A 24,531-nucleotide genomic window follows, 5' to 3' on the forward strand; every position below is an offset into this window, starting at 1 on the left:
GGTACACCCTGGACAGTTCACGAGTCTTTTTTTGTATATATATACTTTAATTTTATTGTTTTACATAACATGAAAAGAAGCAAAACAGTCAAACAGAGGTCACAGACGGTTGTATAGAGCAGCATGATGCCAATAAATAAATAATAATAATCATAATAATGGTAATAGTGGTCTCCTTGGTTCAGATAACATCTCCAGTTTAATTTCCTGTGTTGTTTCTGTCCAATCAAGGATTATTGGAGACTTGTTGGAGAGTAATGTACTCGTGATGGCTTCTTTTTTTGCTGCTTGCTAAAAATATTTCCAGCCTGATTGGCAAATTTCCCAGGACCATGACACATAACTGATTTCTCTAGTCGCAGTTACAACATCGGTCCAGAAAAAGGAGATATCCCAGAAAATGAGATTACACAATGTTACATGCTATTGCACTATTTATTTTAAGTCACTGTGTTTGTTTCTGTGATTGCGTATATGGGTATGTCTTATTTTTACATGAGCGACTTGAAAGAGACAAAGCGTCCGGAAGTGTGTCACGTTTTGAAGGCTACTTCAGAAAATTAAAGAAGAGGAACAACTTCCTTTCTGGAATGCTCAGGCCAATGTCGTCCCCAAACGTGCTTAGAGAGGTGGGACGGCGGAAGTTGAGGCTGGATAAGTCATTCATTTGTTAAAATCAGGACTCTCACCACTAATATGTGGCTTAATTCTTACACGGAGAATGTAGGATAAGAGGAAAATAGATGGATTTCTTCATTCATTACTCTTTTTTTTATTTTTTTTTACCATATTGTATTTTTTTTTTATTCCATTTTTACTCTTATCTTACATTTTACTTCTTTTTACTTATATTAGAGCATATTTTTACCTTACTGTATTTTATTTTTTATTAGAGTCTTACTTATATTTAGAGTTTGACTTGTTTACCATATTGTATTTTATTTTTTACCCTATTTTTACTCTTATCTTTACGTTGTCTTTCTTCCTACTTATTATTATGCCCTTGCACATTTCTGCACCTCTTGTCGCCTTAATTGAGCTGTTGTAAATGTGTGTTTACCCCCGGGGGAGGAATAAAGTCATTCAATTCAATTCATTAAACTGCATCCAAGGAGTTCTCAGACTCACACGCCATCACAGTACAGTGGTAATTATGATTATTTAGGCCACCTGCACGGATAAAGGCAGTAACTTGAGGCTTTGACATGAGGCAATCTGCTCATCGAGTGTCCGATCTCGCTCTCGACCATCTGCTTCCACAGCTCCCTGACACAGGATCAAGTCAGAGTGAGTGAGCCTGCAATTACGCTGCAGTACCTCATGTGGGCTGTGGAGGGCGCTAACGTCAGGTGAGGTGAGGAGAATTTCTTTCTTTTTTTTCTTCCCCCTTTTTATTCCAGTGAGTCTGTGTGGATGTGACGTCCTGGTAGAGAATGACTGGGTCAAAGTGTCATCTGTGTGTGAGTGCTGTCAAATCTCTTAAAGATTATGGAATAATAAAGAATGGGTGCAGAGAGACAGACAGACTTGAACAAATAATGCTTTGTCTTATACTTTCTTATTTTCTACAGGCCTCTTTATAGATTTATATAATGCTGTGTTGAATAATCTTTCAGCACTATTTCATCCTCTGACGGTGTCATAAAATATCTCTCTTTTTCATTTTCTGTTTGATTGATAAAAGACTGATTCTCTGGACGCTTGTGATTTCGTGAAGTTTCATTATTTCCCTTTTTATTTTCATTTATTCTGACTTCCTGTCTTTGCCTTTAGTTTTCCCACTTGTTTTGGGGAGTTTGCGCCGTCCTTACGTGTTTCACCTGGTCCCAAGACATTTTGGGCACCCAAACCTCCTCCACATCCATCCATCCATTCATCTTTAACCACTTTATTCTCCATGTCAGGGTAACTGGGCCTAATCTGCATGTTGTTGGACTGTGGGAGGAGAAAACCCATTTAAAATAACTCAAAATAAAAATAAATTTCTAAATCAACCTCAGTAACTAACTGTGAAGACCTTATATGATTACTTTTTTATGCACTTTGAGGACAAGCCTAAACAAATCAGGACGGTCGGTGCCTGCTGCAACTATCTAATCACAGCGGCCTCGTGTAGCACTGGCACCAGTCTGTTGTCTATAGAGTTTGTCTCTTTATACGACTGATAACAATACTGCACAGTCCTCCTCAAGGTCAGCTCCATGTATCAGCAGAGAAAGCACCGTTAAATATCCAAACTCTGGCACTCACAGGGACTGTGACAAGCACTGACAGAGGCGTTCAACTTCACTCATCTCCAGGAAACTCACCAAATAATCAGGTATGACCAAAATAACTTTATATTATTATATTTTTTAATGTACTTTTTAAATTGGTCCTTTCTTGGTTTGAAAATGTGGCCCGCATTAGTTTGTAATTGAATAATCCTGCTTTAAAATGTTATTTTACTGTATTATGTCTTACACAGAGGAAGTGTGAGAAGTGACACAGCTCTAAGTGACAGATTAAACCTGTTTGAGGTCAGTAGAAAGGAAATACTGTAATAAATACGCCGGCCATTTCTGGAAACATCATATTTTTAAATAATAGCTTGAATCAATATTACATATTATGAACAATATGCATTTTTATTGCACTCAAAACTGGAAATGACACTTCAAGGGTATTCTACTAAAATATTCCTTGTGTTCATTCACAGATCAGTGCAGTGTTGTGTTGCACTGATCAGATTAATAAATGCTCATTTGTTTCTTGTAAAACACACAGATTTGACTGCTGCAGTGAAAAGAAAATACACCTGCATTTCCATCCTTTTCTTCTTCGTCCTCCTCTCCATGTTGGCGGCAGCAGCAGCAGCAGCAGCACCTCCCATCACCTCCGTCACTTTATCAGACCATCTCAAGGTTACTTTAGTTCACTGGGAGTGTCTTCCTGTGTACCACGTGACCGTGATGCAAAGTTACTCCGTGTCAAAGCCGGAACGTGGAGGCTCTGCTTTAGTGTGAACCCTGCAAACGTCACTTTGAAGTAAAACGTGTGCTTTGATGAATAATAAGAATTAAAGGACAGAGGACAGTGTTGGTGTAAAAGCATCCATGTTACACTCTTCTTCTTCCTCATCATCCTCTTTAACCTTGAATCCAGTTCCTCTTCCTCACCACCAGTAAACCCTTTAATTTCAGCGACTGGCGCGTGCCATATATGGCGCAGCAGCCAAATAGGTGAAGGTGGAAAAAGGCTGCACGAGGAAGGAGGAAGGATGCTTCAGTGAGACTGAGTCCACGGGGTGTGTTTTTACAGGCGAAACCCGGCTGGACGCTCAGCTCTCAACCTCCATCTGTGGTGCGTCTCGGATACAGTGTCGCCCCCCCCCCTCTCTCTCCCCCCCTCCCTCCCTCTTAATCTCGCAGATTGCCGGCGACTTGGTGCAGTCGATGCTGCAGTTGTGAGCCTCTCCTGCACCGGGACCGCTGACTCGATGAAAAAGACATGCTCGCATTCGTTCTGGTCTCTGGGTCGCTCTGGATAATTTTGGGTGAGTGCATATTCCTCTTCTTTTATTCATCATTTTTGCCGCAATTTCAGACAGGAGACGCACCTGCTGTCTCACAGGGACTGAGGCGCATTGAGGGCAAAGCCTTTACCGGCGTTTATCCTTTTATCGAACATGATATTTGCTCTGCAGAGTCTATACTAACGACAGGGTTTCGTTTTGGGGGATTCACCTGCTGGTGCATGATGGTCTTGACATCTTTTATTTAAATTCAGACCTCAGACACGTGTATGTAAGAGGAACTCGGCCTTGAAGTGACACTAACACACCATTGTGTGTGGGTTAAATATAGCAGCATCCTTGTATCTTCAGACATGAGGCGTGAGTTTGTGCTGCGCTACTTTACGTGCTTTTTGTGCCATAATAGCATACCATCCATGGATGCTCTCCTCTAATGAAGAAGCTGAATTCCAGGTGGGTGCAAAATCAGCGTCATGTTCCATTTAATCTCTTTAACGTCGACATTTGCACCATTTTAAGGGACAGGGTTGTGTCATTTTCAGCCTTAAAGGTGTGCATTTGATACCCGGCCTGGTGCTAAGGTCGTGTGACATTGTGCGTAGCAACCGGACACACGTCATTTTAAAACCCCCCCATTTGCGCATCTTCCCAGAAACCTCCTCTTTCTCTCGCGCGTTTCCACCCTCACGCAAACACGCTGCGTCTTTATGCGTCGTCGACGCGCTTGTTCAGAATGTGACTCGCGAGCTGTGCCACGAAGCCGGTTGTGAAGCTCGCCGTTTATGTCGGTGATGTCCTCCGCCATGCCTCAGTGATGGAGGAGGGGGAGGAGGATGAGGAGGGAGGAGAGGATGAGGATGACGCGCGCTCCTCTGCGCTGCGCCTGATTGGACGGAGCTGTCCAGCAGAGAGCTGGTGCTGAAATCCTGCGGCCTGTATACCGGCAAAGTGCAGAGCACAGAAACAGCATGCTCACCCCCCCCCTCCTCCCCCCCCACCCCTGCTTTACTGAGCCATTTTCTGGCCATCGACACTGAGCTCACCCAGGGCTGTGGATGATTCAGGAAATAAACTGAATTACCCATTTATTTTTTTATTATTCTTTTATTGTTTGTTCTTCCTGAATCATGGTGGGAGATGACGAAGCAAGAGGCTGAGACTGTGAGTAGGCCATGGTTTCATTGCTTGTGTGAATTTACCAATATCTAATCAACCAATCACAGGCTGGAGATCCAAGTGAGGATCAGAATGAGGATTTTAATTCACTTAGTTTGTGCTGTCAGTGAGTGAGTGACAGCTCATGATCAAAGAAATGCAAGAATAACTCAAATAAGCACTTAAGGTATATCCTGTGGAATAATGTGGTTGTTAAGTGTAGATATATACAGCAGCTGCTGCCACGCTGCATGGTTTCTTAGTGACAAACAGCCACTAGCAGCTGTGGGGGGTTGGTTTAGTTGGTTCATTAATATTAACATTTGCAGTTACAAGGTTGCAGGTGTTGCATATTTAATTACGCGCTCAAGCCCTGTCACAAAATTGTTTAAAACCAATTGTTGGGAGTGGAAAATATATAAAAACCCAGAAATGGCCTGTTGTGGAGATTGTGGTCGCTTCACTCGGCTCCTTTATTAATAAAACAGCAAACCGATGCTGATTTAATAGGCAGTTATTATGGTGCAGACCAGATGATTCATTATTTGCCTCTGAGTCATTCTCCCTAACTCCTGACTGTATATACGTGTACACTCGCTCTGTGTAATCAATGATATCAGCCAGGCTCTGGGTGCTCTGCTCTGCTCTCACATCATCATCATCATCGTAGAGAGAGTGGCTCTGTGCTGCATCAGCATTCAGTACATTCTGTTCCTTATTGTGGGGATGCTGGATGCAATAATGGCTTGGCCTAAAGTGCTGAAACATAGTCTGTGAGCCTCTCTCTCACACACACACACACACACACACACACACACACACACACACACACACACACACACACACACACACACACACACACACACGTCCAAGTAGAGTTCACTAAGTAATGTTTTCTCTCACTCTTTCACGTGCCCTTTTTAAAATGAAGCAGTTAAAGTAGATGCTGTTGTTGTTGTTGATGAACCTCTGTGACTTTGGTAGTCAAATCAAACCAGGGATCAGTCTCCTCAGCCTCATGTAAATGTGAAAACATCAAAACAGTGTTTTATTTCCTGTCCAAAAACGTGTCGTTACAGCAGCGTCTGAGTATCTGTGTCTTGTAGTGTGGGAGTGGAAGATGAGCATGAAGAGTGTGTGTGTGGGGGGGGGGGGGGGGGTGTGTGTGTGTGTGTGTGTGTGTGTGTGTGTGTGTGTGTGTGTGTGTGTGTGTGTGTGTAAGAGAGAGTGGACGGGGGAGGGGAGGGTGTGGTGAGCGTCTGTCGAGCTGAGTGAATGGTGGTGGTGGTGGTGTGATACGGTGGCCAGTCAGGACCAAACAAGCTTTCCCTCTTCTCCTCCTCCTCGTCTTGCTCGGCTCAGCTTTAATCTGGCAGCGGTGATGGGAAGATAATCGCTGTTTTTGCACATGGGTAATGTGATATCCGCCACCCGAGGCCCCCTTGACATACTACACACACACCACACACACACTAAACACACACAGACAAACAGACACACACCTTGCTGCCTCCCACGCCTTTTTAAGCGCTACCTATTCTACAGCTGCTTTAACCCCTCCCCTCCTCTCCTCTCCCTGGTGCAATTACACTTATCTGATGCGCTTTATGTCTCTCTTTAATTACCCTTGAGCATTGCATTTTTGATTTTACGCACCCTCAAGTTGCCTACAGTGCTTATTTATTTATTCTGCGGTTGATAGTAGCAGTAGCTTGTTTGTAGTAGAAGGTATTGTCTCCTAAAGGCAGAAGAGTCAGTTAAATAATTCTATTTCTTAAGCTTAACCATCCTTGCATGAGTTAATATTCTGATTGCTATCTCTTGTGCTAATGCTAAAGTAAATATTCAAGCATGAAATTGCTCAGGTGTAAAAGAGAAAAGGCGAGTAGAGAATTAAAGAAAGCAGGGCGTGTCTTTAAATAGAGAGCAGAGCAGTATAGTGAGGCTACTACTGGTCATCTGTGGCCTCTGTGCTAATAGGCTGTAATCTTTCCCCCGGACGCTGGACGCTCTAATCATTCGTGACAGTCCACGGATGGGCTGATGGGGCGGGGCTTATGGGCTGATGGGGCGGGACTTAAGGTTCCGCACATGCACTTCCTCCACACTTTAAGCCTCTCAGGTCACAGGAAGTAAGTCTGCCGTAGTGCTTCCATGCGCCGACCTTCATGTCGGCATCGAGTGATTGTCCTTGTGTGCAGGAGAGGCAGTGCAGCAGAATTTGAATTGTTTTACTCGTGTTGTCGTGACAGCCACGGTGGCTAGAGGCCACTTTTACCATGACTGAGTAAAAAATGTTGGCCTAAGTGAATGACAAGGACAGGTGAATTGGCGTTAATTAAGGTCCCTGAGAGAGTGAGAAAGTTCAAGCATTTGTGGCCTTTGACCCATTTTGACTGACACATTGTGTGTTTGCATATTTGATTTTGTCAGCGCTTTAATTTGTAAAGGTTTGCCTTTAAATTAAAAATAATTCATGTTAGATTTGTGTGTCCTCTTATTGTATAACAATAAAATATCCTTTCCTTTTCCAAAGATGTGATAGAGATGGGACAAATCGGCTATTTGTGGAAATATTACTGCGTGTGTATATATAGTCGGTCAAATACCGGCATCTTACCAAGTAACTTTCACTTTTTATGTGATATTCAAAGCTGTAAAAAGCTGACTTGCTTGTTCATGTAGATGCAGACTGGATATTCTTTAACAGATGATAACAGTGTTGAAATAGGTGCAGTATTAGTGTGTGTGTTGTTTTCATTCATAATTATTTCCCATTCATCGTCGTTCTGTGTCGTTCCCATTCACAGACGTGTGCCGTCTCAGGTTTCCTTCGATGATACGGATCCTGTCTCTTCATTTACATTTGAAAACATCATAATCAGATGACAGATGGTGTCACTGGAGATACTAAAGAGAAAAAGAGGCTTTTTTTTTTACTGAACAGAGAGTGTGAAGTTGAATGTATGTTTGGGGTAGTAAGACAACTTGTGGTCAAGTACGAGACTTAAAGATTAATTTGTTAATTTGTGAGTTTAAGGACACGTTAACAGAGTTTTACTCACATTAACAATCCTCTGTACTTAAGCACAGATTAATTTAAGAGACCCATCCCCCCATGAATGCCCAGGCTGTAAATGCTGCAGGAACATTGGAATGATTCTTATGGCGCGATGTTCTCGTCACAAATTTCACAAACTCCTTGAGTTCACTCACATGTGGATAAAGGTCACCGGCCCCTGCTGTGTCTTCTGTCGCAGCTGAAGCAACAGTCTTTGTAGACGACTGCAGCGATGGACTTTTAGACCTGAACCAGTGCACTCATGTTTGCATATGTGCAGCGAGGGTGGTGGGTGGTTTACTTAGGTTACTATAGGACAGTATAGGGCTTACCGTACATAGGAAAAGATGGAGAGTGCAGAAGTGGAAGGAAACAACTACACTTTATCATATGATTCATTTTATATCACATATACATACTATACTGTCCTGTTTTTCTTTTGTTTTCATTCCTAGAAAATGAGCCAAGCTAATTTTGAACTGAAATTCCACAATTTCAGTCCAAATTGAATGTAAATTTATTAGACATTGTACATGTACACGATTATAGCCTCTGTAAATAGGCTTTTACATATTAAAATAGTGGAAAAAGCAGCTTAAATTCTCTGTGCACGTTTATTATTCATTATCTTTATCTATCTTTATCATTATCTTAATCATCAGCAGACTTTAATTCATGACGGCTGTTGAATCTGAACAAAGAAAATCATATTAAGTCTAAAGATACTGTATGTATTTATTTTGAAGGCCGTGCTATTGTTCAACAGAGCATTCACTTCAACTCTGTTGTGTTTTATGTTTTGAATTATAACATTTAAAAGAAAGAAAGGGGGGCGGTAACGCAGAATAAAAGTAGTGAGAAAATAATGGCAGGCAGTTGGATTTTTCTTTGCATCTCTCTTGGAGGCCAATTAGGTGTCGAACCACCACTGCCTGCTGCTGTCAGGGCTATTTCAGGACTCTTCAGGAGAGATGTGCTGTACAAACATGTCTGCACCAGCGTGCACTGACTACATGCATGAGCCAATTCCTTCACTGGTGTGAATCAGTAGATGTAGAGGATTGTTGCCGCTGCAGTGCAGACTCACCTGGTTGAGATTTGAATGTTGTGCAAAATAATAATGGGGTTTTGCATCCATGGAAATGCAAGTATTTGCATGAGGGGAACATTGAGTGGCACTAATTGCAGTGGAGTGTTGTTGCCTCTTGCTGTTCACAAAGGTTGATAAAGACGTGATGGACTCACGTCATCATGTGTCTCAGCTGCTGTGTAGAAGCTCTGTGTCCACACTGACACTTGTGGTAGTTTATATCCGGTTATTTGGGCCAGTCCACTCGGCGCTGAATTGTGCGCCTAAGAGAGTTTTCCTATCTTTTGCATTGCAAGGGTGTGTCTGTGTGCATTCTCACTATAGCGAGAGAGTCTATGGTAAAGACATGTGTGGTCCTAAAAGAACTGGAAATACGTCACTTCCGACACTCACTATAAATGAGTGAAAGAATGGATTTTAGATGATTCCTATCTTATTCTTCGTCTTCATGTGCGCCTGGTGGATTATTGTGGATAAAAAAGCCTTTTTATTAAAGTATTATAGGCCCTATATACTGTATATATGGTAGAGCACATAGAGCAGCTAGGATTTTAAATCTAGGCCAAGACACTAAACTTTCTATGCCCAAAAATAATTTTTTAAAAACAATAAAGCAAGAGAAACATAATTTTATTATTTACTACTACATATCGGATTATTAAATGTATAATCTGTGACTTGTCGTGCACATGTTTCATAGAAAACACAACCTTTAGCAACTTTTGCCATCGAGTCATTCAATTGTGCAACAAAATGTTAAAAATTAAAATAAGATGATATGATTTCTCCTTATATTAGAAGCATTTTCAATATTAGTCAAATAAAATAAAGTATAACATTATATAGAGTTGACTAGTAAATGATTTAATGTTCAACTCAACTGCTTATCTATATATCTATATTTAGCCCTGTGGCAGTCGTAGTGTAAATGTTGTTACTACCACTGCGTCCGCCTCAGGCACTCCCTTTTCCCCCGCCCTCACACATCCATCCATTCTCTTTTATTTGTATGTAACCAGCTGCTCTCCCTTTCTCTATTCCTGTGATCTGCAGCAGTGTCAGTAGGTTATAGCGTCAATCAATGTTTCTCCCTTTTCTCCTTTCAAATCACTCATAACCCACAGTCACTCTATTAGTGTCACAGCTAATGTTTGACTTTAAAGACAAACCAGGTGTTTTTTGATGGAAAATCACATTATAGAAGCTGTGATAGGGTCTGTTCATTTAATTCCCTTTTGCAACGTACCTGGTGTTGTGGGGTCACATTATAACGTAAATGACTACACTTTAAGGCAAAGACATGTTTTAAAGTGAGGCTGAGGTCAGAATTAGGATTAATTAATTACTTTTCACCAACTAAAATAAACACATCTGAGCAAAAAGTACTCAAAATGTTTAAACTCGGATTGAATTTGGGAAATTTGGGAAAGACGTCACAGTTCAAAGTTCACTTGGCTCGTTTTTATGAACAAAAAGGAAAGAAAAAAGGGTCTAATTTTTGTGACTTTATATCACTACTAAAATGCGATACAAAATGAGATTATGAGATAAAATTCATAATTATGAGATAAAAAGTGATAATTATGAGATAAAAAGCCATAATTATGAGATTAAAACGTCATAATTATGAGATTATGAGATCAAATTCATTAATATGAGATGAAAAGCCATAATTATGAGATAAAAAGTAGAAATTTTGAGATAAAAAAGTCATAATTGAGTTGAAAAGACTTAACAACATCAGCACAATTGATCCCGGAGAATGAGCTTTGATATAACAAATGCTAACAGGCAGTTAGGTGATATTCCAAAACCACTAAGTAGTTGTTATTATTCATCAGTGTAATCGTCAGTTTCCCGTCACTTGAGTGTTTCTAATTCCCCGTCGAGATTGCCAGTTACTTCATATGAAGGGGGACAAGACAGAAAAAAGAGGATCAGTGTAGTGGAAAAAAGTAAAAAAAAAAAAAAAAAAGAGGTAGTCAGTCGTGTGGCTGGTTTTTACTGTAATGTTGTGGTTGCCAGGTATTTATTACCACAAATAGTGGTTTGTTACAGATCGAGGGAATAATGTCAGTCATTGTGTTACGATGTGTCAACGTGTGTCAGTTCAGCAGGTCACTGTGTGTGTGTGGGTGTGTGGGTGTGTGTGTGCGTGCGTGCGTGTGCGTGTGTCATCGAGAAACTCCACTTGTAGTAAGAACATGTGATCACTGGGAGAGAGCACCATTTACCAAAATTGTAGCCGAGTCCGACAGGAAGTAAGCACTTTTTGTTCCATGTGCTGATATAAATCTGTTTTTACCCAATTTCCCCCGCAGGTATTAATCAGGTATTAAAGAAAACACACAAGTTGGGGGGTTTGAATTAATTATTTACACTTCAAAATGTGCATCCTGAAAGGTCCAGAAGGTCAAAAAAGTGCCCAAAAATATTTATTGTCTGATAGCATATGGAGAAATTAGACAAAATATTGTCCGTACTATAAACACAAACAACTGTTGGTTTGAAAGAAGGGCGTGAAATAGCAAACGATGACATTTTTAGTAAATACATGAGATTCTATTTCATTCTTACTGACCACTAGAGAGGGTATGAAATACCTGGATATCCATCACGCGCATGCGCAGATCGAGACATAATATCAACAAAGTCACGTGACCTGGGTGACACAAGCGACCTGTATAAAGGAGGCTGGCACCCTGAGATCGTGTCCTTTTCATCTTCTCGCCTTAGCGCACGGATCGTTGCTATTGTTTTGTCACCTACGACAGTAGCCTCGTAACCTCACGGTTGGAGCTGCGGATTCGCCCTCCAGACGCTGCGTAGCCGGCTCTCATCCCCGCTGTGCGGATCACCAGGTAAGTATTTTCCTCGCCAGCGGGCATGATTTATTGTCCGTAACCGAGTGTTCCTGATCTGTTGTTACGTTGTTGATTTGTCAGAGCGGTGTTTTAGCTCTGCGGTTTCTGCGAAATTTTTTACTAGCGGCTGTTGCCCGGTCTTGTGTAGGTGCCCTAGCCTCTCTCACGGCCGCGTCGCGGGCTAGATACGCTACCCACGGTACGTGGAGAGTGATTGTTGCTGTTATTTATTTGCTTGTCCGTAACCGAGTGTTCTCTTCCCTTTTTTGGAAGGGAGGCATGTCCTTGTCCGGTCGGACAACACCTCGACGGTTTACCATGTGAACCACCAAGGGGGAACCAGATCCAATCATTCCCTACGGGAGGCTCAGAGCCTCCTTCAATGGGCCTCACCTCGCCTTGCGAGCCTCAGAGCAATGCATTTGCCAGGGGTACAGAACACAGCTGCGGACATGTTGTCTCCACAAAAGCCCTCTCCAGGGGAGTGGAGACTGAACCTCACGGTGGTTCAGATGGTGTAGGAGAGGTTCGGAAGAGCAGGTGTCGACCTGTTTGCCTCAGAAGCATCGACTCACTGCCCACTGTGGTTCTCCCTCTCAGAACCGACCAGTCCATTGGGGCAGGATGCCCTGGCACACTCCTGGCCAGACTGCCTCCTGTATGCCTTCCCTCCAATCCCACTACTCATGCTGACTCTTCACAGGATAGTCAGGAGCAATTACGTTGTGTTGCTGGTAGCTCCCTACTGGCCAGGCAGGATATGGTTTCCTCTCATCCGTCAGCTCCTCGACGGGGAGCCCTGGCCTCTTCCAATGAGGCAGGATCTTCTGTCACAGTTGGGCGGGAGCATTTGGCATCCTCACCCGGGGCATCTCCAGCTGCATGTTTGGCCCCTGAAGGGCCGGACTCATTGCTAGATTCATGTGATCAAGCTGTTGTCGAGACCATAACCAATGCTCGTGCGTCCTCGACTAGACTGCTGTACGCCAACAGGTGGAAACTCTTTTCTGTTTGGTGTGGCAATCAGAATGTGAACCCAGAGCGTTGTTCTGTGCCTGTACTGCTTAGGTACATGCAAACGTTGTTAGATAGAGGGCTCTCTGTCTCTACTATAAAGGTATATGTGGCTGCTATCTCGGCTCGACATGCCCATGTGGATGGTCGATCGGTGGGCTCACATGTTCTTGTGAACAGGTTCTTGAAGGGTGCACTCCGGTTACGCCCTCCACATGTCGTTCGGGTGCCTTCATGGGATTGTTGGTCGTCCTGGAAGCCCTGTGTTCTCCTCCATTTGAGCCCCTGGAACATGCTGATCTCAGGTGGCTGTCTGTTAAGACTGCTTTTCTTCTTGCCATTACATCTGCAAAGCGGGTTGGTGAGCTTCATGCCCTGTCCATTACTGCGGGCTGTTTGTGTTGGGGTTCTGATGGATCGGGGTTTACCATGTGGCCAAACCCCTCTTTCCTCCCAAAGAGGCTTTCTGCTTTTCATGTCAACCAGCCTCTCAGTTTGACAGCCTTTGCCCCAGAGTCAGGGGCGGGTGGTCTACATTCTGATTCCAACTTACTCTGTCCTGTTCGAGCTCTGAGACAGTACATAGAGGTTTCGGCTGGATTTCGTAAATCCGACGCTCTATTTGTGTGTCATGGTGGGCACAGGAAGGGCTGTGCCTTGTCTAAGCAGAGGCTCTCGCATTGGGTTGTTGATGCCATTTCTCATGCCTACAAGCTTAAGGGTCTTCAAATCCCTCCTGTGAAGTGTCATTCGACCAGAAGCGTCTCCACATCGTGGGCTGCTTTGAAGGGTGTTCCACTGAATGACATCTGTGCTGCAGCTGCGTGGGCTTCTTCCTGCACCTTTGCCCGCTTCTACAGGGTTAATGTGGCCACGCCCCATCCCGTGGCGACGGCTGTCCTGTCTGTTCCTTCGGTCTGCAACTGAATTTCGGTGAGTGCGGATTCCTCATGACTTTGTTGGTACAGGTCATCCAGGTATTTCATACCGTCTCTGGCGGTCAGTAAGAATGAAATAGAACGAGAGTTACGGATGTAACTAAGGTTCTATGAATTCCGGATGACCGCCAGAGTTTGTTGTCACTCGGAATCTTGACGAGAAGATTCTGTAGGAGACGATCTCTGGGTGCCAGCCTCCTTTATACAGGTCGCTTGTGTCACCCAGGTCACGTGACTTTGTTGATATTATGTCTCGATCTGCGCATGCGCGTGATGGATATCCAGGTATTTCATACCGTCTCTGGCGGTCATCCAGAATTCATAGAACCTTAGTTACATCCGTAACTCTCGTTTTAATTCATAGTTTTAATCATAATCCCTTGGAGGCAGTTTCTTGTCTCTTCTTTTCTTTTTTTAGTTTAGATGCATGAACATTTTTGTTTGCTCTGAACACACACGCACGCATGCACACACACACACACACACACACACACACACACACACACACACATCTGAGGCTGCAGAAACACTGACTTCCTCTTTCATACCCTCAATTTTATTTTGAGTACATGCACTCTTTCTTCAATGCTACTTTGTGTGTACAGTGTGTGTGCATGCATGTGTGTGTGTGTGTGTGTGTGTGTGTGATTCTGACTGACCACAGGCTGCAACAGTTGCCTCAAGGCCATGTGTGTGTGAGATCAGGTGTTTGCTGTCTCTGACTCATTTCCTTAGGGAGGGAAGGAAACCCATCTTCAGTCGTCCTCCCTCCCCTTCATCACAGCGTGTGTGTGTGCTTGCAGGAGACAAAGATCTCTTCCCCCACGACTTATCTTTTTGAAGAAAAGCACTCAAAGTTTGTGAGACACTAAGCATGAGAAGTGTGCGTATGTAACTGTGTGTCGGCAGCGTTCACACACAGTATGAGGAAGTCGCTCCTCCGCCACTTCCTTTGCCCTCAAATCCTCGCAGTCATGTGGTGAAGCGTGTGTGTGTGTGTGTGTGTGTGTGTGTGTGTGTGTGTGTGTGTGTGTGTGCTCGATGATGTCTGACATGAAACCTCGCACAGGTTTGTGATGATTGACTGTGGCTTTGGCATCACGAGTTGAATTTTAGTGAGATGGAAAAAAAGGATAAAGACAAACAAACCGGTTGTGGAAGTGAAACCGTTGGACCGTTTCACAGTTTCTTTTCCCATCATTAATGTTAGTCAGTTTAATCCTTTTTGCTACATTGCAACAGTGTCAAGAGGAGGCTTTTTTTGGGGGGGAAGTGGACGACCACTGACTAGACGGGCTTTTATGGTTTCAGTGTTATACATTTACAGCTCAACAGGACACACGCTTGTGCTATTTTAGACATTAGTGGATTTAGGCCATGTATTAAATCATTCCCCTGGTGAGAGATTAAACAATTACACAATTATGAATCAGTTTGAAGCTTTTATCATGATTAAAACAAGATTTCTCATTGTTTCAGCTTCTTACATGTGAATATTTTCGTCATTTCTATGCTCCAATATAACAAAGAAATCATCAAAAGTGAATAATTTTTGTTTGTGGACAAAACAAAGACATTTTCTGACATTTTATGGACCAAACGATTCCTCAATTAATGGATAAATAATCTGCTCTATCAGCTTTACCGCTGGTATGCCGGATAAATGACGGTTAAGACAAAAGTTCTGTAAGAAATCCAGAATCAATGATTCGTCCGTTGTTTCCCACAGAGCTGAGTTCCACCCTGATGGAGAAGATGCAGGCCCAGGAGATGATGAGCGGCCTGAGGATACCAGAGATGGACGACATCGGCCGCTTCTTCCACTCGTTGCCCACGTCCACGCTGGTGGGCATCGGCGCGCTGACCGCCGTGCTGGCTTACTGGCTGGCCACCAGGCCCCGCCCCATCACGCCACCCTGCAGCCTCCTGCACCAGTCTGAGGAGGTGCCGGTAAGACGGAGCACTGTTAGGGGCTCGGTCAAGAGTGAAATCATACTTTGATTCCGTTAAAACTCTGGCAGGTCTTATAGGGTTAAGGTTTTTTCACATTTCCAACGGCAGACGAGGCTGACAGTGTGTTATGACAAACTAATTTTCTGGCTTTGTTGTTGTTGGCAACGTCTTTTTAAAGGTAGTGACGCAGGTTCACACACATACAGAGACACACACCTGTGGCTCCAGGTTCCATGTTGCAGACCTTTATTCACTCCAGAAGCTACTGTATAATATTCTTAGTGGACAAAATAGTTGGATTATTATTTATTTTCAGAAAGGAACATTATTATATAGGTAGTTGTATTCATTATGTTCTCTCTCTGTCTTGTTTCCTGTACATCAGCATGAAGACGGAGGTCGCCGGTCCATGATGGGCGACAGGTCCAAGCTGCTGACTCATTACCACGACGACGCCAGGACCATGTACGAAGTTTTCCAGAGAGGCCTCCACATATCTGGTGTGTAAAATAATAAAATACGACGTGCAAGAGTAAATACCAGTATGACTAAATGACCAAGTCAAACATCTTCTGAACTCACTCATTCATCTTCGTTTATAAATCACATTCAGAGATAATGATTATTACTGTACTGTTGTGTCTTTAAATGTAAATGTACAAACCTTGGCTGAATGCTTAGTGACACATTATGTGTCTTTTTTGGTGACTCGATCATTTCAGTTGGCGAACATCCAAATGTACAGTGCCTTTTACAGTTCAGTGAGGGAATACTGTCATTAAAGATAATTTTGTTTGGCATTCAACTTTTATTATATGGTTTTAACAGCGTAAACTTTATTTTAATGTAGTTTTTACACTAAAGTCACGAGTCTGTCGTTAAAATCTTTTGCATTTCCTGTCAGTTTGTTCACTGTTTCCTGTCTTTGACACTAAAGCCTGTCTCTCTGTGTCTCTTAACAGGTGATGGACCTTGTTTAGGCTCACGACTCCCGAACCAGCCTTACAAATGGATCTCGTACAAAGAGGTCAGTGCCGCTCAGAGGACGTCCTCTTATCTCTGTCTTCTACGGACAACGGGTGCAGTTCATGTGGGAAAAAAAAGACTTAACTGTAGAAGAAGAAGAGGAGGAGAGATGATGTGCTTCCTAGGATAGAAACAAAGCTTTTTAAAATTGTCTCTTATTGTGTGGTTTGCAACCTTGGTGCAAGCGTCTCCCATGCAAGCGTCCCTGACCTCACTTTTGAAACCAAATCCAAAATGGCCGACTTCCTGTTGCGTTGAGGCGATGGTTACGGTCGACTTTTGTGTTCGTCTCGGTCTATAACATCTTCCCACAAGGGTTCAGGAAATTCCTTGGAACTCAGTTTTGCTGTAGAGGCCTTGAGCAACGCACATGTCCGGGAACGATGCCAATATTTCATTTTCGCCAGACCTGAGTTTTTATGCATGTTAACCCCCGCAAATCCACGGATATAATAATAATCTGAAGGATTAACAATAGGTTACTTCATTTTGGCCCCTGCCATTCATGGCTCAAGCCCTAATTGAACAATTGAACGTAACCAGGATCCAAACGAGTTTATGTAGCAGAGGCTGCTGGCACGAAGAGAATCCAGCATGACTCACTCATGTGTTTGGAAATCTGTTGTGGGCGTATGAGTCTGATGTCTTGAAGGGATCATTATGGCAGCTTCCAGTGAATTTCAGAACAATGGAGATAAACTGACATAATGTGATGGTGTAGTTGTCAGGGAATTTTAATTAGATTTGGATGTGTGAGTAAGAACACATCTCCTGTCAGACTGAAGCAAAATATGAGGATGTAGTAATGTGACGAATATTTTGTTTTCCTTTTTACAAGACACAGTGGGTGGTGGGCTTGTTGGACTTTTTTCCCAGGAAAAGCATGTAAGGTCTGGACCTGTTTATGGACTCAGTCAGGAAGAATGTGTGTGTGTGTGTGTGTGTTGTTGTAGGTGACAGCCCGCGCTGAGCATCTGGGCTCAGGCCTGCTGCACCAAGGCTGCCAGCCCAACGACAGCCAGTTTATAGGAGTGTTTGCCCAGAACAGACCAGAGGTGACTCTCGTTCCTCGTTTTATTCAACATATTTGTATTATTTCTCTTCAAACGTATAAAAGAAAATTCATTAAAGGCTGATTTACAAACTCTTAACCCCCCTAACCTGTGTATGATTACAGTGGATCATCTCAGAGCTTGCTTGCTACACCTACTCCATGGTGGTGGTTCCCCTTTATGACACTCTGGGTGCAGATGCCATACGGTTCATCATCAATACTGGTGAGAACACACACACACATGCACTGTCAAGAGTTTGAGGTGTAACTACAGCAAATAATCCTCACCTGATTTAAAGAATAAACCACGAACGCTGCAGCAAAACATAACTTAATAATGAAACTGAGCCTGGTTGTGTCGATTTCTTATTTAAAGATAATATAATCTGGAAAAAGTTTGCATGAAACTCCTTATGAAACCTATGGATCTCCCATGTTCTCCACAGTATCATCAAACACTGAGGAACTCCTTTTCCTTACATCACGTGCATTAAATGTCACAAAAGCCACAACAACAACGAGAACAATCCTTATCCGATATTTCATTTGAACACTGTTTTGTCTTTGTTTTGTTTTTTCTTCTTTTCTTCTTTTTTTTGGCCAATAATCACACAAGGGAGCGTGTGTGCTCTTGTGTGCTTGTCTCGTTGCAGCCGACATCTCCACGGTCATCTGCGACAAAGCCGAGAAGGCGCAGGTGCTCATAGACAACGTGGAGCGCAAGGAGACTCCGGGCCTGCGGCGAATCATCCTCATGGACGCCTTTGACTCGGCCCTGCTGGAGCACGGCAAGGACTGCAGCGTCCACGTGCAGGCCTTACACGAAGTAGAGGTGGGACACACATTTAGTCACAGAATTAAAACACCTTTGAAACTGTCATTCCCAATTCTGGCTGCTGTAAAAGCCCCTTACAGATGACGTCTAAATATGACTCGTTGCGTGTAGCTGGAGAGCTCAGATAGTGCTGTGTTGAGTCACTTGAGCGTAACTGTAATTTTTCTGTGATGATGATCACATGACAGACGCCCAGTTTAGAATAATTCAGCTGACTTGTTGTAAATGCTGCTGCTGCACAAATGCAGGCCTTAACAGTGTTTTTATACATGTATTTCTCGAGTTTATTCTCCATTATCACTCACGTGTTGCCCTCGGTCACTAGATGATGACAATTTGGTCTACAAAACTCATACTAAATGTGACCAATCTTTATTCTTTACCTTTCTTTACAGGCTCTGGGCAGAGAACACCACAGAAAACCTATAGTGAGTGCCCATTCTCGTGACGTCAACGCTCTGTAAATGCAGCACAACATTTAAAGAAGCCAAAAGAAGGGGAGCTAATTACAGCATGTTCTTTTCTTATCTCTTCTCCACAGCCGCCGGCACCAGACGACCTGTCCATTGTATGTTTCACCAGTGGAACCACAGGTAATTAAGGCATACACTGTGAATTATACTTTATGCTTTTGTTTTATTTGTGGCCGGTACTGAGAATATATACATATTTATATTTATATACCTTTGTCAAAGAGTATAAAAGTTTTATAATTTAATTGTGTCTCAAAATACAGTTTCAGGTAACTTTTTTATATTTTAGTCCAATAATCCAGTAACACACGCACACTTTGGCTGCAAGTAACGCAGGTTTCCGTTAAGTTTTCCCGTGTTTAAGTGCGAATCTGGATGTGATTTCGTACTTAATATAAATCGTAATCACTCTACAAGTGGGATCTGTTGCCTGTGGGTGTGTTTTATCTTTGGTGATCAAGTAAAAATGAGTCCGTCCTCCTGATCTACTGTCACACACTACAGAGTGTTGCATGATGATATCAGCGACTCTGTTCTGTGTTAAGTAGAAGCTGCTAAACATGTGGGGCAGGTCAAGCAGTTCAATACACCATTCACATGTCGATTTGATTACATATTTTAAGTTTTGTGAGCTGATGGGTGGACAATAAAGTTATTCTAGACATAAACTCTTCAGTAAAACTCCTTTTCAGGCCAGTGCAGTGTCATTATTTGCCTTTTTTACAGTGCAGCGTGATTTATGACTTCTGTTGCTTTATTTAGCTCGCAGACAGTTGCAGCGTACTTTGATATTGTTGTACCTAAGTCACCTTCTTATTGTTTTTTTTGTTTTTTTTAATACTGAGCCTTTATGACTCACTGAAGGACAGCAGTGCCAGGTCGAGTCTGTGACACCGTGTTCAGAGTCCACTGTATATGCTGCACAAGACATATCTTTAAATAAGTGACTATTTATAAAGCACGGTGACATTAAATATAATAAATAATAAAGACAATATGGAGATGTAAAAGCAGACATTGAATGGAGCAAATAATGTGTGCATACTCTTCAAAGCATTCACTGTTTCATGAGGGCATGTGTGCCACAGAAATACTTAAGTTTGTGCACAGTTTAGTTCATTACCAGAGTGTCTCCTGTACAATTCCTGGAAATGTCATCCTTACTGTAAAAGAATAGACAGGAAGTTCAGTATGAAGCGACCTTATAGTTTTAAAAAAGATTCCCCCGGCTTGTTCTGTCATGTTTGGTGGCAGCACATTTGTCAATGTGAAGTATGACCCAACAAGCCAACAAACAAGGAAACCAAAAAGCAGGTCATGTGAGGACACACCGGTGTCAGCTTTCAGTCTCAGCTGCTGCTGCCTCGTGCTCCATTGGTTTGCTGCAAACGCTGCCCCCTGCTGTCACTGAGTGAGACATGCAGCTGCTGCTGCTGCTGCTGCTGCTGCTGCTGCTGCTGCTGCTGCTGCTGCTGCTGCTGCTGCTGCTGCTGCTGCTGCTGCCGCCCACAAACACACAATGGTCACATTACACAGGATTTACTCAGCAGCTCCAAATCTAAAAAGGGTCACATCTGTGTGAGTCAGATGACGGCGGCTTCACACACTTTTACGTAACAGGCCTTTGCCGCAGAAATCAAGTGGCATACAGTAAACAGTTTTTGGTCACATAATATCAACACGATCTCAGTCCAGTATTAGTATTATTAAATAGATTTTTGACGAATGGAAATCGTGATTTAGGGACGGATAATTGAGAGGAAATAACCACATTTGAAAGAGCCACTAACACTTAAAAAACGTACTGAATGAATGCCACTTACACAGGTGTGTCAGTTTAAACTTCATTGTAAGTTGAGCTGATTCTTCGTGTGTCTCTGAAGGTCAGATTTCCTCTTTGTCAGCCAGACGTGAGTGCAGGTTTTGGAAAGATGAGGGGAGAATTTCACTTCTCTAACGTGTCTGCCTTTACAGGAAATCCAAAGGGAGTCATGCTCACCCATGGGAACGTGGTCGCTGATTTCTCAGGCTTCCTCAAGGTCACAGATGTAAGGGGAACCTTTGCACAGCACAGTTTTTTTTAAATCCTTTGTAGCTTCTCCTTTTCATTTAATTGATGTGCCATAAAAAAAATAAATAATAATAATTTCAGAGCCATTGTTCTCTTTTTTTTTCCTGCAGAAAGTCATTTTCCCAAACCAAGACGATTGCCTCATTTCCTTCCTGCCACTGGCTCACATGTTCGAGCGACTCATCGAGGTAATTGAGCCCCCCCCCCCCAAAAGAAACTTAAAAATAGAACATTCAGAGCATCCGTTTATGATTTTTATTGCTGTTAAGATAGTAGCAGTGGGCAGTAGCATGATTGGGTGGGTGTTAAAGGAATGAAGGGAGATACTATATCCACCTCTGCCTTTCCTGTTCCGAGTTTGTTTCCAACTCTCAAGGGGTGAATGTCACGTCTGCCTGTTATAGCCACTGATGTGTGCATGTTACATTGTTTCTTACAGCACACACACACACACACACACATTCAGATGACCTTCAGTCGGATCCTGATAACATATTTACTGCGGGCACTCGTTTCATTTCCTGTGAAAACTCAGCTTACCTGAATTGAAGCAGCTTAAGAATCAAATCTCTTCTTACACATTTGTGAGCTAAAGGAGCATTTTCAGGAGTGTTTTAGCCAACACTTGTCAATCTTTTCATGTGAGTTTGGACTAAATGTTGACAACAAATGCAACTTTTAGCCGTCAGACACCAAGTCAATCAATAAGAGCCAGTGAAGCTGAAAGCAAGGAGTACACAATTCACATATCTGTACTTCTGTTATTTATATTTCTAGCAACTTTTACTGCAGTTGGTAGAGCTTTTCTTGTCTTACACAATAGTTTTTTACCTGTTCATGCGCTGCAACATGGGGTTAATCATCTTCTAAAACAAGTACATTTTATATCAGAAAACTACTTTTGACACGTAAGTGCAATACATGTCATATACTTTAAGACTTTTTACTTAAGTAATATTATGACTAAAGCATGACTTCTAAGTCATTTTCTCTTAAGATACTTGAGTACTTTTTACTCGAGTATCCCTTTAAGGTGCTTCATACAAGACTGGGTGCATGCCTGTAGGTCACATCAGGTCTTTTACATTAACCTGTGTCACTGAGCAGCAACGACAACAATGTTCAATCTTATCTCAGTCACAGGAGGAGGAGGAAAGGTGATAGACCGTGTCTCTCTATGTGTCCTCAGACAGCTTTAGACTAGAGACATAAGGAGTGACACATTTACTGCACTTTTTCACACAGCTGACAACAAAGACGGCTGGTAAAAGTGTCACAATGTGAAACAATCTGAAAACCCTCCTCATGCCACTTTGTATTGGAATCACCAAAAGTCTTTAAAGTTGCGGCTAAATCTGCAGCAGAATCAACCACCGTGCTGATGTAGAGTATCAGGAACAGTGATGAAGTACAACATGTGCTCGTCCTTGAATGTTTTGATTTACTGCACAGTGTTTTTTTTTTACTTTTCTGTATCTACCTTATCAGTGTGAAATATTCCTTCTCTTCTCCACTGCATGAAACTGACATTCCAAGGTCAGGCTGCAGAGTGCATAATGATTAAGAAAAGAGCAAAGATGAGAGGAAATGTGCATATTTTCATTAATATAATCAGAGAAGCAAGAAGGAAAGAGTATATAGTTACATAATATGATATATTAACCTGTTATGCAGTGTTTATGCTATGTATTATGAAATGTTATGTAATTATAACACCTTTTTTATGATAATCCTATAACCTTCTGTTGTTTTGCATTGATTAACTGGTGAACATAGGTATTTTGTGGTGCATGTTAGTGTTAGTGTGTGTTCGTCCCTCCTTTGGGGTGTTCCATAGGTCAGATCATGTGTGAGAGTTTCCAGATGTTGCTTATAAATCTGTCAGGAGTCACTATCAGCTCAGCTCAAAGGACAAACCTTCCCTCTGTTTCCCTCAGTTGCAGGAAAAGGGAGATTCATGAAGAACATTGAGCAGTTTTTTATGATACACTAACTGTATATGTGTGCTACAAGGTTTATTCACCAATCTGTAGTCTACCTTAGCAGTTACATATGTTCACTTAAAACGTTGTATATTATGTAAGTGGCAGCTGGTTGAGACGTCACCCCATAAGAATGTGAACGAAAGTTACGTATGTAACTACGGTTCTATGAATCCTGGATGACCGCCAGAGGCGGTGCTTTAGCACTGGATGTCTCCATCTTGCGCATGCGCAGGTCGAGTGTTTATACCAACAAAGTCACCCATGACCCCTGATGACGCCGGCTAGCCTATATCTTCCGGTGACATCAGAGGATCTGTTCCTGCAGAATCTTCTCGCGAAACCACGAGGATTCCGAGTGACAGAACGCTCTGGCGGTCATCCAGGATTCATAGAACCGTAGTTACATACGTAACTTTCGTTCTATTTCATCCTTACTGACCGCCAGAGGCGGTGCTTTAGCACTGGATGACCATAACAACAAAGTCACGAGGAATGCCAGTACGTACCTCAGTGAGAGTAAAGGTAGAGGCGGCACATTCACCCTATAGAATCTGGAGAGGGTAGCTGGTGATGCCCACCAGGGGCACGCCGCGCAGAGCCGCCCATGATGTAGTGACAGCCCTAGTAGAGTGGCACCTCCCCCGGATGGCAGGGGATAACCACCGTGTTTGTACACCTGAGTGATGATGTCCATAATTCTGTGTGAGAGTCACTGTTCGGAGGGAGCACGGCCTTATTAGTACGCCGTAGTAGAGAAACAGCTGTTCTGACCGTCTCAAGCTCGCGGTCGAAGTTATATAGACTCTTAAGGTCTGGACAGGGCACGGCCGTCATGACCTTTCCTCCCCTGCTGGGAGGATAAACTGTGCCAGGATTAAGGTTTGACGATGACAGAACCTGAGGAGGAAAAGCCCGTATTTGGCCACAGAGTGACCCCTGAGCCATCTGAGTCTGAGTTCGACCTCAGACATGAGTCCCTCACAGAGAGAGCATGTAGCTCCTCAGCACTCCTTACTAAGTGATGGTGAGGAGAAAGGCAGTCTTCAACTCAAGGGGGGGGGCAGCACCGGGGCAGACCCCAAGCCAGAATTCTCTGTACCCTTGGTAGTTGTAGCCTTGAGGCTTTCCTTTAAGGAAAAGGACACGAGTCTGTGGCACTCCACGGTGTTGTCATCAACTTGAGTGTGTCGAGAGGAAAAGCCCGCCACATAAGCCCTCCCGTCCGCCATTCGGGAGTGGCTGTAGGAACTACAGAATTGTTGTAGTTGTATAGTAGACGGGGCCCTCGCCCCCGTCGGAACACCAGGCAGACAGTTTACACCTGTTCACATACTGCATTTGGGTAGAAAGCTCCATAGTTTTCAGTGTGGTACATTGGGCTGTGTCTGAACACTCTGCCCGGAGGTCGTGCCCTGCAGTGGCCGACCCAGAGCTGGAGGCAATGAGGGTCAGGATGCCAGACCTGGCCCCCTAACTGAGACAGGAGATCCAACCTGTC

At 43.1% G+C, this 24,531-nt stretch overlaps 1 protein-coding gene across 1 annotated transcript in view; it reads left to right on the forward strand.

Annotated features, from left to right (window-relative positions):
• Window positions 1–3,489: 3,489 nt before the first annotated feature.
• The window catches only part of acsl6 (acyl-CoA synthetase long chain family member 6), a gene marked incomplete at both ends in the record, with an annotated part of 30,738 nt that continues 9,696 nt past the window's right edge, over window positions 3,490–24,531 (forward strand). Inside the window, 11 exons of the mRNA XM_083910061.1 lie at window positions 3,490–3,535; window positions 15,366–15,586; window positions 15,975–16,089; window positions 16,552–16,616; window positions 17,569–17,670; window positions 17,793–17,892; window positions 18,323–18,501; window positions 18,900–18,932; window positions 19,046–19,097; window positions 20,952–21,025; window positions 21,159–21,236. Coding sequence (XP_083766187.1) covers window positions 3,490–3,535; window positions 15,366–15,586; window positions 15,975–16,089; window positions 16,552–16,616; window positions 17,569–17,670; window positions 17,793–17,892; window positions 18,323–18,501; window positions 18,900–18,932; window positions 19,046–19,097; window positions 20,952–21,025; window positions 21,159–21,236 — 1,065 coding nt within the window. The remainder of the gene's footprint in view (window positions 3,536–15,365; window positions 15,587–15,974; window positions 16,090–16,551; window positions 16,617–17,568; window positions 17,671–17,792; window positions 17,893–18,322; window positions 18,502–18,899; window positions 18,933–19,045; window positions 19,098–20,951; window positions 21,026–21,158; window positions 21,237–24,531) is intronic.

This window comes from Microchirus variegatus (assembly GCF_963457635.1).
Source record: "Microchirus variegatus genome assembly, chromosome: 2".
In the NCBI taxonomy this organism is placed as follows: domain Eukaryota; kingdom Metazoa; phylum Chordata; class Actinopteri; order Pleuronectiformes; family Soleidae; genus Microchirus; species Microchirus variegatus.